This window comes from Odocoileus virginianus, chromosome 12, assembly GCF_023699985.2.
Source record: "Odocoileus virginianus isolate 20LAN1187 ecotype Illinois chromosome 12, Ovbor_1.2, whole genome shotgun sequence".
Classification (NCBI taxonomy): Eukaryota; Metazoa; Chordata; class Mammalia; order Artiodactyla; family Cervidae; genus Odocoileus; species Odocoileus virginianus.
Window position 1 is genome coordinate 53,919,013 of NC_069685.1, and position 20,214 is coordinate 53,939,226.

General features: G+C 46.7%; 1 protein-coding gene and 1 long non-coding RNA gene across 4 annotated transcripts in view; one reads left to right on the top strand and one right to left on the bottom strand.

Annotated features, from left to right (window-relative positions):
- NOS1 (nitric oxide synthase 1) overlaps nucleotides 1–20,214 on the top strand; it is a 121,092-nt gene that overhangs the window by 45,191 nt on the left and 55,687 nt on the right. For all 3 annotated transcript variants that reach the window (XM_070475306.1, XM_070475307.1, XM_070475304.1), the window contains exons 3-5: nucleotides 783–909; nucleotides 17,208–17,336; nucleotides 19,221–19,366. In XM_070475306.1, the coding sequence (XP_070331407.1) occupies nucleotides 783–909; nucleotides 17,208–17,336; nucleotides 19,221–19,366 (402 nt within the window). The remainder of the gene's footprint in view (nucleotides 1–782; nucleotides 910–17,207; nucleotides 17,337–19,220; nucleotides 19,367–20,214) is intronic.
- LOC139037790 (uncharacterized) lies at nucleotides 10,230–11,445 on the bottom strand. Its single transcript, XR_011490688.1, has 2 exons — nucleotides 11,261–11,445; nucleotides 10,230–10,424 (listed from the first exon to the last, which is right to left on the bottom strand). It is a non-coding gene; the product is annotated as an uncharacterized lncRNA (long non-coding RNA).

Below are 20,214 nucleotides of genomic sequence, written 5' to 3' on the forward strand. Positions count from 1 at the left end.
AAGGAAGCCTGGCATGCTACAATCCATGGGGGTCACAAAAAGTCAGACACAACTTAGCAACTGAACAACAGTGAGAGACTGCAATACCTTGAGTGACTTAGCTTCTGTCTCACTTATGCCATCTGTACAACAGTGACAAACATTCATACTGACCTCATTGGGTTGTCCCAAGGACTAAATTCACTAAAACATATAAGTGCTTGACACACCAGTAAGCTCTTAATCAACACTGACAGTATTAACAGTTTTTTTGTCGCTGTGTTCCCCTTATTTTCAGAATCATTCCTGTGTATCCTGGGCTGGTACCATTAGCCTTGTGATCTGTGCTCTAGTTGCCGTTGGTGTGACTCACCACGCTGGCCCACAGGACTGGTTTTCTGACCTGTCCCTCCTGCTTCCTGTATCTTCTACCATTAGGTTTCATGGATGCTAAGGTGTCCAGGGGTTCTGCATGGGATTCTGCTAGGAGAGGGGCCTCCTGGCTTCCTAGATCAGGAAATCAGGGGCAGGGGAGGGAGAAACAAAGTCTATGTCACAGTCATGCTGAAACTGTCTCTGCACAACGGGTATGTGCCAGCCGTGGGTGCCAAGTCAGTTGAGCTCACCTTCACGCTTGATCCTGCGAAGCGGCAGGCTGTGGACCCAAAGCTCCTTGGCTACGTGGAGGGTCATGTGGGTGAATCCTGAGGGTTCGTCATGGACTCTGGGCTTTCAGACCAGGGCGACCAGCCGGTCACTCCAGATGTCGCGTCTTCCTCAACCTCTCCCGCCTTGCCTTTCAGAGACCTGGACAGGAAATCACATAAACCTCTGCCCCTCGGCGTGGAGAACGACCGAGTCTTCAATGATCTGTGGGGGAAGGGCAACATGCCCGTCGTCCTCAACAACCCGTACTCAGAGAAGGAGCAGGTAAGTGGCGGTGTCAGCCTGGTACCCACACTCCACGGTTCCCTGAATGTTCTTGGGAAGACAAGTGCCAAGCCACCTTGGGGAAAAAATCAGCCGTTGTGGCTGGAGAAATGGCGTGGGGGCTGAGGCTAGCAGCACTTACCCTGGACTGTGGCTTTGGGCTTTGATTTGGTGGGTTTTCTTTGCTAGCTTGCCAGTTTTCAAATTTTCATTGTTTCTACCAGGAAAGATATTCACATGATTCTGAATTTAGAAGGTAAAAAAGATAGATGGTAAAAGCTTCTTCTCTCTTCCCACACCCCAGCCACATAGCTTCACTCCCCAGAGGCAAGCAGTATTCATTATTCATCATTGTTGTAGTCCTTTTAGCAATGTTTTATGCATAGACAAACAAATACATACACATTATTTTCATATGTTTTTATACAGATGAGAACACATCACACATACAGGCAAACCTCATGCTATTGCACTTCATTTTATTACATGCATTATTTGTGTGTGTGTATGAATTGAAGGTTTGTGGCCACCCTGCATTGAGCAAGTCTGTTGGTGCCATTTTTCCAATTGCATTATTTTTAAGCTAAAGTATGTGCATTTTTAGACATAAGGTTTTTGCACAGCATATAGACTACAGCATAAGAAGTACAGAATGGGCTTCCCACGTGGCGCTAGTGGTAAAGAACCTGCCTGCCAATGCAGGAGATGTAAGATATGCAGGTTTGATCCTTGGGTTGGGAAGATCCCCTGGAGGAGGGTATGGCAACCTAGTCCAGTATTCTTGGCTGGAAAATCTCATGGACAGAGGAGCCTGGTGGGTTACAGTCCATAGGGTCACAGAGAGTCAGATACTACTGAAGCGACTTAAGATGCACACACACATAGTACAGTATAAAAATGCATGTAACCTTTATATGCATTGGGAAGCCAAAAAGCTCATGTGACTCACTTTATTGTGATATTTGCTGGATTACTGTTGGTCCAGAAATGAACCCACAATATCTCCACCACATGCCTGCATTGTTTTGTATCTTGTTCTTTCATTTATCAATGTGTCTTGGAGACTAGTCCTGATTAGTAGGTGAAGAGAGTCCTGGTTCTTTTTTCATGGCTGCATAATATTCCCTTTTATGGCTCTGCCATATTTATTGAACCAGGCCACCAAAATGAACACATGGCCCATCACCAATATTTTGCCACGACATCACTATAATGAATGACCTTGTGCAAATACCTCATTGGCAGATGGTGGGCTTTTCAAAAGAATAAATTCCTAGAAGCAGTTGTTGAGTCAAAGGTCATATACAGTTGTGACTTGGACAGAAACGGCCAGATAGCTCACCACAGAGGTTGCACCATACCTATCTGATAAGTAGGAGAATGACTATTTCCCCCCAGCCTTCCCAGCTTGGAGGGTTACCAGACTTTTCAGTCTTTGCCAATTTGCTGAGGAGGGTTTTAACAACAGAGTTAATATGGTTTCCTGAGAGTGTCTAGAGCTGGCTAGAGACTAGCAGAGCCTGTTTCTCACCTGCCCAGGCAGGTAACAGAGCAACCCTGGTGAAGCGTGTGAATTTCCCACCCCTGCCCTGCACTGCAGCAAAGTACTACTGGAATGGCCATCTTCTTCCTTCCCTCCACCAACCTCAAGCCTTGGATGGCACAGGCCGGGTTGCCAAGCTCATTCTTTCAATGCTTAGTCTTTGGACAGCACTTTTCACCACCAACCCATGTAAGCAGTGACCCATAGCCTCTGTACGTAGCCTCATGGGGGAGGATGGGACATTCCAGAGCGTCAGTGGAACTTGCTTTCCTTAGCTGCCAATGGCTGGCCAGGAAGAGAAGGACATCAGGGATCCAATAGTAGGTCAGACCCATGATGCCAGTGGCCAAGCACTCTGTCTCCTACAGTGACACCTAGGAATGTTTGGTGGACAAGGCACAATTTTAGTTTTCTATTATGCTGTCCTCAAAAATCCAGGTCATGTTGTGAGTGTGAGGACTATTGTTATCCATCAATGATTAAGTGAACAAATAGAGCTTGAGTTTTCTTCATGTTTTCTCAATTGAAAGTAAAGGGTGTTGCCATAATGCAAACCCTCTCAAGACAAAGGAGGGCAGAGAGAGGCAGACTCAGGCCAAATCCAGGCTGTAGACATGATTTGTTGGGTTTGCACTATATTGTCCTATAGATAACTTATATTTATATTTTGAATTTATTGCCAGTGTTTCAATTTTTTATGTAACTATCATATTTGCAACTTCTATCACAAATATGAACAATCTGACCACATTGAGCCTATATTCTTGTGGGGAAATAGTCTTCCCAGACTGAGTAACCGCTGCCCCCACTACACAGGGCATGGGCTCTCCAGTTTGCCCCAATCCCCACCACTCTCCAGTACGCCCCTCTCATTACCACCAACTGTTCATTGTCATTTATCATAACATTAGCACTGTTGGTTTTCTCATAATAGTTAGGATATGGACCAAGAGATTCACACATTTCAGGGAAGATGAGAAAGATTTCATGTTTTGTAAGAATAAAGAATATTCTTTTGTGTTTGATATGCAACCGAGTGTTTTGTCTCAAGATTACCCAGCTGGCTTTACTGATTTGCCTTACCTACCTGCTCTAGGTATCAGAGTTTATCATCGCTGGCCTGCAGTAACTCCTAAGATCTGTGCTGTAGGGAAGAAGCAGAGGAGGCCTTGACCCCACCAGAAAGACCCTAAAAGTCCTGCTGAAATCTGAGCCATTGCAGTCTGATGACCATTTCCTTTCACCTTGGTCAGACAGTGACCAGTTGAAAGATATAACCTTGAACTTCAAGCCTGAGTAGTTGGGCTCAATCCAGAGGACAGGACAGGGGGTCAGTAGGCCCAGGGACCTTGGTGGGGCATCATGATGAAATGACCAGTGTCTTAGTCTGTCTGGGCTGCTATCGCAGAATACCATAGACTGGGTGGCTCATAAACAACAGAAATGTGTTTGTCACTGTTCTGGAGGCTGGCACTGGTAGATTTGACATTCGGTGCAGACCTGCTTCCTGGTTCGTAGACCGCTTTCTTATGACTGTGCTCTCACATGGCAGAAGAGCAAAGGATCTCTCTGCATCTCTTTTATAAGGGCACTAATCCCATTCATGAGTGCGCCAGCCTCATCACTTCATCATCTCCCAAAGGCCCCACCTCCACATACCATCACATAAAGGTTAGGTTTCAACTGATGAATTTGGTGGAAGGGGGGGACATAAACATTCAGTCCATAGCAATTAGGGGGAGGCGCTGAGAACTTGCCTTAAGGCTGCCTCTAAAATGGAAACTCCATTTCTGTGGAGGAGAAAGTGTGCTGGAGAAAGGGGGAAAAGATGGTCTTCCTGAGGTTAAGACGGCCAAACAGTTTTAGACTTGGGAGCTCCTGACATACAGACCAGCAGTGCTTGGACTTACTCCTTGACCGTTATCAAGGAGTAACGTTGCTGTTAGTCTGTGACCCAAAATAAGCTTCAAAATCACTGGCCTGTGAGATTATCCAGGCTCTGCTGTCTGAGACTCAATTTTCCAAATGCCTCTCAGAAATAGAGCGAAAAGGAAGCAGAGACCCAAGTGCTCAGTTATATTGAAGTTCCAGAGCTAAGCAAACAGCTCGGCTACCTCCTGCTAGACACCTCCACAGCCACAGGGCTCAGAAACATTTCCCAGGCAAAGCAAATTAGTAGAAAACCCAATGAGTTTCTTTCTGGCCTGAAAGACCAGCTCCTATGTTCCACCTCTTCTCTATCTGCTCAAAGCCACTTTACCTGCAGCGCCTGGAATTGGCTCCCTTCTGTCCAGTTGTAACCCACAGTTGCTGCTTTCTTAGACATCCAGGGAAGGGGTAGCATTGTTAAGAACACAAAGAGAGGCCCAGCTACTACCTGCCAACAGGAGCTGGTGGAAGAGCAGCTGGTCTGCATTTTCCCTGCAAAGACTTGGCAAAAGGCAACAGAGCCCAGGGAAAGTGGAAGAGATGCAGGCTAGACATGAGAAAGGACTTCCTGACTCAGACAACTGTTAGGTCCCTGAAGGAATATTATGGTCTGCCCCACTCTCCCTGATACTCTCATTTGTCCAGATTCAACAGAAATTCAGCCATAAAAGCACCTTTTCTTAAGTTAGCCTCAGAAATCTGGGATGTGTGTCTATACCTAGTGGTCATCTCTCTTGCTGATAGCTTGGGTCAGCAGTGGGTAGAGCCAGTGAGACTCAAATCCCTGGTCACTAGAACATAGTGTGTGAATGACTTGGTGATGCTTATCTTTAACATCCCCTGACAAGTTGTATCTGGCCTGCACTGGTGGATAGAATGAATCCATTCACCCATCGCACAAATAGATAGTCACTCAATACTGCCACATACACAACTCTGGGGTAGAAGCATAGGCGAGCAAACTTTGCCCTCCCTGCCCTCAAGACCTTCACGGATGAATGTGGGGAGATACACACATGGACAGTGCAGTTAATCCTAAAATAGAGAGGGGCACAAGACACTGTGAGGCCATAAATACCTCAGCAGGTATAAGAAAAGATTTACCAGAAGAGGTGACATTTTGACCTGGGTTTTGAAGATCATGTAGGAGTTTGCCTAGAAGAAAGTTGGGGAAAGCATTATAGTCTTAAAAGAAACTGGGAGGGCTGACAAACTATGTTTCTTTTTCTTACTAAGGATTATTATTTGATTGCTAAGATTGTCTTTGGTGCTAATTCCACCTGAGATACTTTGAGTCTTGACACCATTCTAAAAGCCCCATACATAATAACCCTCCTAAGTGGAAATGTTCCCCTAGATTAGTAAGAAGGTGCTATTTGTTCATTCTTCCCACAAAACCTTAGGATTTGACTCAAGCCCTTCTCTGCTTCCTTTCTTATTAAGCACCTATTTCTCTTGCCAGCCTGATTTGCTTTCCTAAGGGGTAGGAGTGGAACTGTGTCATGCTTGGAGGTAGAATGTCTATTTTCAGATACAAATTAAGTATCCATCCAACCCTTAGTGAGTCTTGGGTCTGGGGGAAGTGGCATTTCCCTTTGGGTTCTTCTTTCTTACTTAGCCCATTGCCCCTCTCTCCAGCCTCTTGCTGACAAAGGCAGCCAGATAGTCAGAGAGATGATTTTCATTTTGAAATCTCCCTGCCCACCCCATCCCCACCACCTCATCAGCAACCTGGCATTTCCTCACCCCTGGGGACATAGGGCTTGTTGCCTTTCAAAATGTCAAAATCTGTTGAGAAGCTTTCCCCTCCTTGCAGGAAAGTATCAGCCTCCCCCACTAGCCTCTCTGCAGAGCTCCAAACTATAAGGCATAAAGGGGAGTGCTTATGGGTTCCCAGTCTTCAGAGGGTCAGAGGTGTCCAGGGCCCCTCTCTTCAGGAGCAAGCATCCTGAGTGGCCAGTACTGCTGGCTTTGCTGAAGACCGAAAGCAGGCAGCCAGACCCCTCCAGGCTGTGTCTGGATGAAGGCAAACCAGTCCAACCCTCTGCTTCTCAGCGACAACCCAGCATGCTTCAGGGAAGCTTTCTAAGTCAGCCCTGACTCACTGCACGCTAATGATGTCAGGATAAAAATAACAATAACGCTGACAACAATACCACCTTGTGGGGGTGCGGCCATTCTAATCCCTGGGCTCACCCACAGCACTGGGGTCACGATCTCAGCTCAGGCGTCAACCCAGGTTTGGTCTCCTCCTCCTGGTGACCTTGGTCAAACAGCTGATTAGCATCCACACTGAAGCTCATAGTGGATAATAGGCTTGTGGAGTTGTGAGGAAGAAGATACCATATGAAACAACTGCATCTGCTGTTCATGATAAGAAATAATGTGTGTTAAGTGATGGCAGACATTGTGCCAAGCAGTTTAGATCCACATCTCATTTAATCTCCAACCCAACCCAATGGAGTACTGTTACTGCTCCCATTTTACAGATGAATAAACTGAGGCCCAGAGAGTTAAATAGCTTGAGGCAGGTCACTTGACTATAAGTGGGCAAGATGGGACTTGAACCCAGGCCATAGAGCCCTACAGCCCACTCTCAACTCTACAAAGCCTTGCGCAAAATAAGTGCTTCCCCAAAAAGTTCATTATTGTTATTGTCATTGTTTAGCTGATTATCATATTGCTGATCTAGGCATTATACTGTGTATTTAGGTAAAGGAGTGTTGCTAATGGTTATATTGCTCCTGTGAGGCTGATAGGGCAAGAAGCGCTGTCCCCATTTTGCAGGTGACACCCTTATGGCCCAGAAAGGGAAGGTGACCACCCGTTGAATCTTGGTGGCAAAGGCACACCTCTTTCCCTTTATGGCGACATCATCATCCTTGTCAATCATTCAGATCAATGTAGCATTTGGTCTTTATCTTCTGGGGCCAGACTCTAGGAATATGCAGAGGAGGGAAGCAGTAAAGACCTGGATGGGGAAAAAAAATGGGAACTTCGAAGGTCTGGAGCCCATGCCCAGCTCTGTGGCCTGTCAGTTGTTAATTTAGGGACAGTCACTTTACATCTCAGAACCTCCATTTCCTCATCTGAAAAATGGGTTACCATGAGGAGTCCACGAACCGGTGGGTACGCAGTGGCCTAGCCTAGAGGAGGCACACAATAGGCATTTAATAAATGTCACTCAAAAATGAAATTGAAATCACAGCCCTCGAGTTCAGAACCTAGACATTAGTTCAGAACTGAGACATATTTGTCTCAGTGTCCAGAAACTCCCTCTCCCTAGACAAGCTCCAGACACAGCCACATACACGGTAGTTGGCACACCATGATATTTAGGGTTCTGTAGAATCGTGCGCAGACATTCCACGCAGAGTGCCCCCTGCCTGGCTCCAGCAGATTCCGTCGGCTGCATTTACGTTGCCTCCTTGGGGGTGCCTGCTCACTGCTCCCTGCCCTAAGCCGGTCTCTAAGTACTTGAGAAACCTCTTCTATTTTGAACTTCATTTCTCTCTGTGAGAAAGTGTCCCAATCCCTACTAGAAACTGCGATTAAGCCCTTTTCTGCCCCCAACTGTATCTGGCCAGGTATCCTTGGCCTTGATCTGGCTCATGGCTGAGGTGAGACATTCAGGTCAGATTTTCCACAAAGCATGTTCCACCCCTTCCTCCACCTGTTTGAGGGTTCCTGGAGCACCCTCGAACAGGCACAAGGGATGCTTTCCAGGAATTTATATTGAACAGCGTCCCTCAGTCCCCAGTGGCACAGAATCCCAGTCTTGCTGATGTTTCACATCCCTTCACCTGGACCATCACCTACCCAGTGACCTCCAGGGTCTTTGCAGGTCATTTAGTCAGGGGACCAGCCTTCCATGTCCCTCCACCCGTTTCCGTCAGAGGCAGGGTGGAACCAGGAAGTAGGGCCTGAATTGATGGGTGTTTGGGTTCAGCCCTGCTGGAATTTCCACATATTTTGCTGTTTATTTTAACAGTGGGCATATTCAATGCAGGGGCTTCCCAGATGGCGCAGTGGTAAAGAATCCGCCTGCCAATGCAGGAGATGCAGGAGACCCAGGTTCCATCCCTGGATCTGAAAGGTCCTGAGCAGAAGGAATGGCAGCCCACTCCAGTGTCTTGCCTGGGAAATGCCATGGACGAGGAGCCTGGTGGGCTACAGTCCATGGGATCACAGAGTTGGACGCGACTGAGTGACTGAGCGCGCATGTTCAACGCAGGCTGTCTGAGTGTTGTCCGAGAAGGACAATGGCATTCTGGCTCGGGAATCAGTGATAGCACTCTGGATGCTCATTCATGGCTTTGAACCATGTTCAGATTCCTCCCCTTGATCAAAGTCATTTTTTTCTTCCTCTCTTTACAAATGGATATCAGTTGTCAAAACTCCCTTCACACGGAGATTCTCAAAGCCCCACAGAGCCACAACCCACTTCTATTTTCTGAGGGTCCTGGGATGTTTTAAAAGGTAAAAAAGTCCGAAACATTAATCACAAAGCTTGTTGTGCTTTTTTTTTAATTAAAAAAAAAAATTTGGGGGGGTAGAGTTGCCTTACAATGCTGTGTTAGTTTCTGCTGTATAACAAAGCTCTATGTATACATGCATCCCCTCTTTGTTTAATTTCCTGCCCATTTATGTCACCGCAGAGCATTGAGCAGGGTTTATACAGTAGGGTCTCATTAATTATATGTGCTTTACATAGTAGTGTATATACATCAATCCCAATCCCCTAATTTATCCCACGCCCCCCGCCCCCCGTGGTATCCATAATTTTGTTCTCTACATCTCTGTCTCTATTTCTGCCATGCATTTTAAATATTTACATTTAGCAGTTTAATGCTTTTAATAAACACACATAGTACAATGCAATATAAGAGGGATGGGCCCCGAGATACTCACAGGATTTCTCAAAATTAATTCGTAGTGCCCATATACATTCTGATCTGGTAATGGGATCAGGTTTAAAGTTGTCTAATAATCTAATTCTCTCGTGAGGTCATCATGACTGTAAGCATCACCTCATTTGGAGAAAGCATCAACAATCTAACTTATAGACCCCTTGGATCCAGTGGTTAAGACCCAGTGCTTCTACTGTTAGGGGCATGAGTTCACTCCCTGGTTGAGGAACTAAGATCCTGCATGCCACAGGATGGCCAAAACAAACAAACAAAAATCCTCATCTCCAGAGGCTCTTGTCTGTGAACCCAGACCATGATGAGTCTGACTCCCAAGCACTCCCTTCTGTAACCATCCTCCATAGAGAACATGGACCGTTGAATAGGGGAGAAAGAGAGGAGGGGTGAAGAATAAGCGATTTCAAGCTTCTGTGGAGTTATTATAAAGAATGAATCACTTTAGAAATCATGCTTTGAATACAGTACAAGGAAATTATACTCCAGTGTACTTAACACTGTTGGTTAAGTTTTATAAGTAGCAATTTTTTAATTGCATGGATGGGTGCATACCTGCTGGTTTGCAGGCCCGTGGTTCTAGAACCTGAGCTGCCACAGCTCCTAATAGTTACGCTCGCTGCTCTAAAAGGTGGTACCCACAGATTGGAGCAGCACTGCCTGGAGCTGCAGCGAAGGGGCTGTGGCATGGTGTGTGGCATCTGGCCCCTGGTGTGGATGGCCCGCTGCCCGGCTCAGCCCCAACGTGCTGCCCTCATTTTACAGCAAGCCAAGCAGGGCAAGTTGCTGCAGGCCTCAGAGGGAGGAGCTGGCGCTGATACCAACAGTGAAAGAAATAAGAACTGGCTCGCTTTGAACAGGTTTGGGCCTCAGCTCCTGGATTCATCTCTTTGAGCTGTTTTCTAGAGGAAGCACCATAAACTGTGTGGCTTCAACAATCAGAATTTATTGTCTGAGTCTGGAAACCCAAAAGTCTGAGATCGAAGTGGCTACAGAGTTCATTCCTTCTGAGGGCTGTGAGCAAAGGTTCTGCTCCAGGCTCCTCTCCTTGGCTCGTAGATGATGGTCTTCATGTTCATGTGGCGTTCTCCTGGTGTACACGTCTGTCTCCTAATTTCCCCCTTTTTGTAAGGACACAAGTCATATTGGATTAGGGCCACTTTAACAACCTCATTTTAACTTAATTGCTTCTTTAAAGACTCCAGATAAGGTCACATTTGGAGATTCTGGGGAGTTAGGACATCAAGATATGAATTGGAGGGACATCCTAAGGTGTTCTGTGGTGCACAGGTACCTCCCTTCTTCCCTCCTGTCAAGCTCTTATCCTGATTTCAGTGTGAGCCTCCTGTCCGTGATTGGAGGAGGACAGGGTGCCTGCCCTCTCTTTTTAGACCACCAAGATTCTGACGTCTAGTGTATATCTTCCAGCCTTAAATCTTCCCTCCACATTCCTCTCACCTTAGCTCCTTACTTCCCAACTTCTGCTAAAAGGCTCACATCCTCCCACTTACCCAGATGGAAAACCTCTGCATCAGTGTTGACTTGTTCTTTTCTCTCCCATCCTCTCAAGCCACAGAGCTCTTGTCCTGCTCCTGACACCCCAACTCCCATCTCCTCCCTTCCTGTCATCTGCTACTGCTGCTGTGCTTTCCACTCTCCTGGCCTCTCAACTGCACTGGTGCAGCAGCTCCCTCCTGGGGCTCTCAGCCTTCACCCTCTCCCTCCTACAGTCCTTGCACTCAGGTATTTCCTAAAATGGCTTTGATAAGGCCACCCTCTTCACCAGGCAGCTTCAGGGGTTCTCACTGTCTACTCATTCAAGGCCAAAGCTTTCAGTTTAGCATTTAAGGGACTACACAATTTATAAATGCATTTAGGTCTTATATTTAATAGCTCAGGCTGCCACAATAATATACCACAGACCCAGCAGCTTAAACAATGGAAAATTATTTCTCACAGTTATGGAGCATAGAGATCCAAAGTCAGGGTACCAATGTGGTCACATTCGGTGAGGGCTCTCTTCCTGGCTTGCAGACAGCCACCTTCACTGTGTCCTTAAACAGCCTGTGCACTCAGAGAAATGGATGTCTCTTCCTATTCATATAAGACCACTAATTCTATCAGACTAGGGGCCCACCCTTGTGACCTCATTTGACCATTATTACCTTCTAAAAGCCCTATCTCCAAACATGTCACAATGGGAGTTGGAGCTTCAACATATGAATTTGAGAGGATACAGTTCAGTCCATAGCAGACCTCAAATGTTTGTTGAACAGGTCGTGTGTGCTTGGCACGGCTGCTGCTGCTGCTAAGTCGCTTCAGTCGTGTCCGACTCTATGCGACCCCATAGACAGCAGCCCACCAGGCTCCTCCGTCCCTAGGATTCTCCAGGCAAGAACACTGGAGTGGGGTGTCATTTCCTTCTCCAATACATGAAAGTGAAAAGTGAAAGTGAAGTCGCTCAGTTATATCCGACTCAGCGACCCCATGGACTGAAGCCTATCAGGTTCCTCCATCCATGGGATTTTCCAGGCAAAAGTACTAGAGTGGGTTGCCATTGCCTTCTCTGGCTTGGCACTGGAGATAGAGCAAAGTGAATGATGTGTCAGCAAAAAGTGGTATCTATATACAAACATCTATAAAGATGTCTCTGTGTATACACACACAGACACACACACACACACACACACACACTGGAATATTACTCAGCCATAAAAAGGAATGAAATTGGGTCATTTGTAGAAATGTGAATGGACCTAGCTAGAGACTGTCATACAAAGTGAAGTAAGTCAGAAAGGAAAAAACAAATATCATATATTAACACATATATGTGGAATCTAGAAAATTATAGAGATGATCTCATTTGCAAAGCAGAAATAGAGACACAGATGTAAAGAACAAATGTCTGGATACCAAAGGGAAAAAGGGATGGGAGAAATTGGGAGATTGGGATTGACATATATACACTATTGGTAAAGAACCCGCCTGCCAATACAGGAGACATAAGAGATGCAGGTTTGACTCCTGAGTCGGAAAGATTTCTTGGAGAAGGGAATGGCAGCCCACTCCAGTATTTTTGCCTGGAAAATCCCATGGACTGTAGCCTGCCAGGCTCCTCTGTCCATGGGGGTGCAAAGAGTCAGACACCACTGAGTAACTAACACTTTCACTTTCACATATATAGAACAGATAACTAATGTTTAAGTTACTGGAGACTTAAGTAAGATAGGTTAGCTTTCAGCCACTGGAATTCAATCCTTTTGATCAGAAGTCTGCAAAGTTTTCCTGGAAAGGAGCCAATAGGAAATATATATGACTTTGTGAGCCATTCCATCTGAATCTCCATCTCAACTACCCCCACTCTGCCACTGTATCTCAAGAGCAGCCATAGACAATATGGAAATAAACAACGGTAGCTGGGTGCCAATAAAACTTTATTTACAGACACTGAAATTCAAGCATCCTATAACTTTCACATGTCGTGGAGCATTATCCTTCTTTTGACTGTTTTATTCAACAAGTTTAAAGTGGGAAAACCGTTCTTAGCCCATGGGCTATACCAAAAGAGAGGGTAGACCAGATGTGGCCCATGGGCCCCCGTCTGCAAACCCCTGCTTCAGAGCATGCCGCCGTAAGATGCTGCTGCCAAGAGAGTGGGGATCGCGCTAGAGCCTCGAGCACAAGTCCATAGCACGCGGCAGGCACCCAGTGTGTGTTTGCTGAAAGAGAGAAGGAAGGGGTGTGGAGGGGGTGTGGAAGTCAAGTTGCCAGGGGTCCTACAAGCTGAATTCCTGGCTCAGAGCCCGAGGCTGCCAACACCTCACCTGCTGCCTCCTCTTGGGCTGCAAGATCATTTCCTTCCATTTCCCCAGGACCTCTCTACAGACTCCCAGAGTGAAGAGGTGTTGACAAAGCCTTTGAAACTCCCAGGAGCTCAGAGCCTACTTTGCAAATTTAGAAGCAGGCACCGAGGAGTCCTCCTGTTGAACTCACGGAAGTCGAGTCAGTGTCTCCCACCACCTGAAAAGTTTCTATTGTCTACCCTGAACACAAATCTAGGGAAGAAAACACTCTGTTCCCAAGCCCGCTTGTGCCATGTTGCCAGCTTAACAACCCACGAGTGCCACTATCCTGAGTTTTTAGACCAAGCACTTCAGTCCCCACTCAGAAAAGTCATTTGCATCCCCCACGCCAGGCCCCCGACTGCTATATTAATCTCCCCATTTGTCCCCTCCTGAGTCATCTAATATTACTGCTGGCTAATTAAAACATCAAAACCCAAGTACAACAGCCCTGCCAGAGGCCTTCTAATGCCTGGTTTCAAGTGTGCCCTTCGCACAGCCTGGGGCGGAGAGTGGCATGGCTCATGCCTGGGCCCCCAATTAGTTGTCTCGTAATGACCACCCCTCGCACATCTGGACCCTCAACAGATGGCCTCTTTGATTGCCTGTATCTCGCTCCATCTGCCCTGCCTGTGAAGACTTCCGGCTCCCTCCCACCTTGTCAGGGTCCCCCCACCCCTGCCCTCTGCCCCTCTGTCACCTCCAGGTCCTGGGCCTGACCCCAAATGCCAATACCACATCTGTTATCCCTACTCTGGGACTGCAGCTGCTCCTCAAACTCTGGGGTGTCAAGAGAGAGTTTCTTTACTGGCTAAGTGATGCCCAGTATTTAGAAAGGATGGCTACAGTGCCTCCCATATGGACAAGTTAGGATTTTATTTTCCTAGGGATGCAGATTGCCGGCATGATCAGAGGAATTTGTCACCACAAAGGCCCACCTAGAGGCGACCTCCATCACCTGGACATCTGCTAGAAGAGACAGGAGTAGAAATAGAATCCTAAATAAAGAAGTTCAGGATGTCTAGACAGGCCTTCAAAGGAAGTAGAGTCGTCTGTACATGGCTTCATGTGGGGACATAAGTAAAAGAACTTAAGAGTTTAGTGGGATAGAAGGGCAGATAGGGAATGGAGGGCAGAATTCATTCAAATCCTTCTCCTGCTCCCAGGGTGATAGTGCAGTAGTAACACTTAAAGCAGTAGTTGTAACAAGGCTTCCCAGGTGGCACTAGCAGTAAAGAACCCACCTGCCAATGCAGGAGACCTAAGAGATGTGGGTTCAATCCCTGGGTTGGGAAGATGCCCTGGAGGAAGGCGTGGCAACCCACTCCAGTATTCTGGCCTGGAGAGTCCCCATGGACAGAGGAGTCTTGTGGGCTATAGTCCACGGGGGCTGCAAAGAATTGGACATGACTGAAGTGACTTAGCACACAAGCACAGTTGTAATAGGACTGCAAGTTGTATTAGTAGTAGAATAATGACACCAACAATGATGAGGAGTGGCTAACATTTAGACGGCTGTTGCAATCACCCAAATGAAAGATGGTGGAAGCTTGGATAGAGGGCTACACAGTAGATGGAGAGAATGAGGATTCTGGAGCCATTTAGAAGGCCAAATGGATGGGAGTCAGGGGTGGTCTGGGTGTGGGGGATAAAGAAGATGATGTTCAGGACAGTTCCTTCCTGTGGCGTGCACAGGTGGTGGGTGGATGCTGGTACCCAGTGCTGAGATGAGAGCCACTGGGGACAACCAGGCCTGGAAGATCATGAGTCATAGGACCTTCCTTTTGTTCTTTGTTCTCACTCCCTGCTCTGTGCTGGCAGTCTTTAATGGTGGCATGCTGTCACTTGCCTCCCATTCCCCAAAATCCAACATGGTGGCATGGATGCTTTAGCATACAGCTCCACTTGCAGAAAGGTGGCTATGCCTCTCACTTCTCTACCAGCAAGACTCTGCTCCCTCTTCTTTACCTGACTAACAGGTCTTGACTTAGAAGTCAAATGACCCTGGTCAGATGCCCCTTCTGTGTGCTTCACAGTCCCCTGCACACTGCCAACATCCCATGTTATGATACTCATTTCACTCAATTATAATAGTTCATTTAATCATCATCCCCATTGGGCTACATAAACTCCATGATGGCACAGATCATGTCTGTTGTGTTTGTTACTATAGCCCTTGCCCTTACTGACTTGCCTGGAACATAGGAGATACTCAGTAAACCTGTGCTGGGTGAATGAATGAATGAATGAGTGAGTGAGTGAATTGTACATGATGGCCAAGAGGCAGAGTGGTCAAACAGTGGAGGGCATGGTTTGAAAGCCAGACTGCCAGGATTTGACTCCTGGCTCCAGTTTTTTAGTTCTGCCATCTTGTTCAACTTAGTTAACTTCTCTGTGCCTCAGTTTCCTCATCTGTGAAATGGGGATGATAAGGTTGCTGCTTGGCACATAGCAAGTGTTCAGTGGATGTTAGTTTTCAGTAGTTCTCCTTCAGGGTTCTCTCTGATTTCCGTCCCAGACGTAACCCAATTCAGTCCTAATTCATAGCTCTCTCGCCAGCCTGAGCACCTCCATGCAGATGGGATGTGGATCCTGCCCCCTTTCTGACTTCATCTCCTTTGTATTCATTCACACTCAAACACCCCGGCCGCACTGGCCTCCTTGCTGGTCCTTTACACTTACAAGCTCATCCCTGGCTCAGGGCCTTTGCATGTGCCTTTCCCCCACTTCACTTTGTCACCATTACTTCTCTCTATATTATATTCTTATTACCTCCTTAAATTATATTATCCGTGTATTAGTTTACTTATTATTTATCTCCACTTCTCCAAAAACAGTGCTTCAGAAGAACGGGGATCCTGACTGCCTTGTTCACCTTGGTGTCCGCAGCACTTAGCAGTGCCTAGCACATAGTAGATGCTCAAGAAATACAATTTGAATGTGTGAATACCCCTGGCTCTAGGTCACTGCCCACTGCGCTACTCTTTGGCATGAGTGTCACTCAACATTGTTTCATCCCGTCCCCTCCATTGCTCAGCTGTTGCATCAGGGTATACCTGATGCCTCTCCCTTAGAACTGCTGATGCCTGTCTAATGCACAGGCACACCTCTCTCCAGGCTGGTAAACGCCCACTCAGAAATACCTAAGAACAGAAAGTGATCCTTATCAGTGAGGCTTAAAATGGATGGGCAACATGTGTCAGCCAGGCCTCTCCCCTCTCACCTACTGGGCAGTTTGCTTACAGAGGTGAAGACAAATGGGGGACTGACGATGTGCACGATGGCGAGGATAGTATGTGCAAAGGCCCTGAGGCAGGGACATGCTTGGCCTTTTTGAAAAACAGAAACCTGAAATTGGAGGAAGGTATTCTATGCTTCCAGGGCTTTCCAGGTGGTGCAGTGGTAAAGAATTCACCTGCCAATGCAGGCAACCAGAGTTCAATCCCTGTCAGGAAGATCCCCTGGAGAAGGGAATGGCTACCCACTCCAGTATGCTTGCCTGGAGAATCCCATGGACAGAGGAGCCTGGCAGGACAGGCCATGGGGTCACAAGAGTCAGACATGGCTGAGCATGCTATGCTTCAAACCTTTCTCACTTAAACTTCTTGTTTTCCCAGTATTTGCCCCAAATGGTGAGTTTGGACTCACCTATGGCAGGACGGCCCAGAAATCCAAGTAACTTGACCCAACCTCAGGTTTGATTCCTCAGCCCTGAGGGCTGTTACCATTTGCAGAGACTGTCAGTGTTCTTTCAGTCACTTATTCATTCAGCAAGCATTCACTGAGTCCCAGCTATGTGCCAGACCCTGCACTAGAGGCCAGAGAGACCAGCTTTTTAGCTCCTGACCCCTCTCCCCAGGACAGACCCTGAGACCTTCTTCCATGGCACCTCCTTCTGTATAAGGAGAGGGACCAGGTCCCAGTCACCTTGCATGTGTCCACCCCAGAGAGTCACAGACAGGTGGTGACTAGGGGCAGATTCCAGGAAGAACACCACCTCTTCCCACCCCAGTGGAGACAATCTTCCAGTGCCTAATATGCCATCTTCATTCTCTCCTCCAGCCCCCTGCCTCGGGAAAACAGTCTCCCACGAAGAATGGCAGCCCCTCCAAGTGCCCTCGCTTCCTCAAAGTCAAGAACTGGGAGACCGACGTGGTTCTCTCTGACACCCTCCACCTCAAGAGCACGTTGGTGAGTATCCCAGAACAGCGGGAGACCAGGCTTTTCTCAACCCCAGCAATATCCACGCATGGGACAGGATAATTCTTGTTGTGGGGACCATCCTGTGCATCGTGGAATGTTGAGCATCACCCCTGACCTGTGCCCACCAGATGCCGGTTGTGACAACCAAATCTATCTCCAGATATTACTAGATGCCCCCTGGGTGGGAAATCCATCCCTGTTTGAGAACCACTGGTGGATACTTACCTGTGCAAATACTAGTTATTTCTGTTCCCTGTACCCAAAAGGGGATTGCTGCTCCTAAGTACATTCTTTTTACATCTCACAATCCAACCACTGATGGAGTTTTGAACAAACTCTTCTTAGTTATCAATCTGTCCTCTAAATTTTTATGTATTTTAAAGTCAATCAATCAATCAGTTTCTTTATATTGTAGAAAGTGGGCTTCCCTCATAGCTCAGTCGGTAAAGAATCTGCTTCCAGTGCAGGAAACCCAGGTTCTATCCCTGGGTTGGGAAGATCTCCTGGAGAAGGAAATGGCAACCCACTCCAGTATTCTTGCCTGGAAAATCCCATGGACAGAGGAGCCTGGTGGGCTGTAGTCCATGGGGTCGCAAAGAGTCGGGCATGACTAAGCAACTAACACTTGGAGGAATGCTGTATTAGTTAGCTATCACAGTGTAAGAAACCACCCCCAAAATTAGTGACCTAAAGCAACTACTACTATTATTTTCCAAGACCTACAGATTGGCAGGGTGGTTCTCATGCTTCTGCTGATCTCATGCTTCTGCGATTATCTGAGGGGTCAGCTCTGGGCAGGCTAGGCTAGGAGGGCCTTGGCTGGGATAAGTTAGCTCTGTTCCATGGGGCCTCTCAGCCTCCAGTAAGGTAGCTTGGTCTCCTCCATGCACTGGACAGAGGGTCCTGAGAGAATGAGCAGAAACATGTAAGATGTCTTGAGGCCTAGAATCAGAATGGGCACAACGTCACCTCTGCCATTTTCTGTTGGCCCAGACCAGCTCAGATACAAAAGGAGAGGGAGGAGGCTTCACCTCTTGATGAGAATTGCTGTAAAGTTACACAGTAAAAGGCATGAATAGACGGAGGGAAAGAATTGGGGCTATTTTCTGCAATCAACATCCCATAGATCTGTTCAAAAGAGCTATTGTAATCACTCTATTAGCCCTTCTTGATCAAAATGGGATAAAAAAATAGTTAGGAGGGGTCTCCCCTGATGGCCCAGTGGTTATGACTCTATGCTTCCAATGTAAGGGACATGGGTTTGCTCCCTGGTTGGCAACTAAGATCTTACATGGTGCATGGTGCAGCCAAAAAAAAAAATTTTTTTTTTAAATATTGGGAGAGTCAACATCAGTGGTTCTGATTCCCAGAGAATGGCAGTCATAAAGCCCCTCTCCTCACCCCGCCTCATTGAGTAGAGCAAATAATTACAGAACCTTAAAATGCTGCTTAGGGCTTCCCCTAACTCAGATGTGACTCAGATGGGAAAGAGTCTGTCTGAAATGCAGGAGTCCTGGGTTCGATACCTGGGTCAGGAAGATACCCTGGAGAAGAAATGGCAACCCACTCCAATGCTCTTGCCTGTGGAGAATCCCACGGACAGGGCAGCCTGACGGACTACAGTCCATGGGGTCGCAAAGAGTTGGACACGACTCAGTGACTAACACACACACACTAAAATGCTGGTTATCTTTTCCTCACCTGGGCTAATCACCAGGTACAACAGTGACTGGAAGCTGGTATGTGAGAAATTCACTTTGGGAATTAAAGGCCAGGGAAATTCTACCACAAACGTCAGAGCCAAGTCCACAGCCCTACACATGCCACACTTGGGTGAAACTAAGTAACGGCCCACACCTCTTTTCCTTCCAGGGAACGGGATGCACTGAGCACATCTGTATGGGATCTGTCATGCTCCCCTCTCAGCATATACGAAAGCCTGAAGACGTCCGCACAAAAGAACAGCTCTTTCCTCTTGCCAAAGAGTTCATTGATCAGTACTACTCATCAATTAAAAGGCAAGTTCATGTCTACACTGGGGAGCCCCAGTACTGGGTACAAAGACTTCAGGTCCAACTCTGCAGACAATTGAACCAAGACTGAGCATAGCACCTCTGCCCACTGTGCACAAAGGTGGAAAATTGAGCCTGATCATGTACAAGGGCCAGATCTGGCCCCTAGAAATGTTTTTGTTTAGCCTGAAGAGTGTCTCTTAAATTTAAACTCTTCAAGCAATTTCACACCTGGGTATATTCCCTCAAGAAACTCTCACACTTGTTCACAAGAAGGTCAGCATAAGAATGTTCACTGAAGCATAGTTATTTTAGGAAAAAATGAAATTAAGCAACCAGCTGGAAATGACCTCAACTCCATTGTTAGGAGAATGTGTAAGTGAACTGTGGCAGTTTTTGTGATGGAATATTATACAGCTGTGAAAATGAGCAAGTGAAAGCTGTGTGTGTTCATGGAAATGAAGCTCACAAATAGCTTTGGCAAAGGGAAGAAAAGATAGATACATCCTACTCAATAGATACAGTGTATCTGTTATAGAAGGTAGATTTAGGACAGCACCATTCATAAAAAATAATACTATACATGATTTAGGGGGATATATATTGGGCTGACCAGAAAGTTCATTCATTTTCCCGTAACATCAGAAAACCTGAACAAACTTTTTGGTCAACCCAATGCACAAGTGTCAAAAATCTAGACAAAAGCAAAAGAATGCTAAATGCCACATTCAAAATAGCAGCCACTTCTGGAAAGAAAGTGAGCTATGGTAAGGAGTAGTCCCCAAGGAATTATAAAATATTTTCTTGTTTATTAATGATTTCTCAGGCTTGGGATATCAATGTTCATTATATTA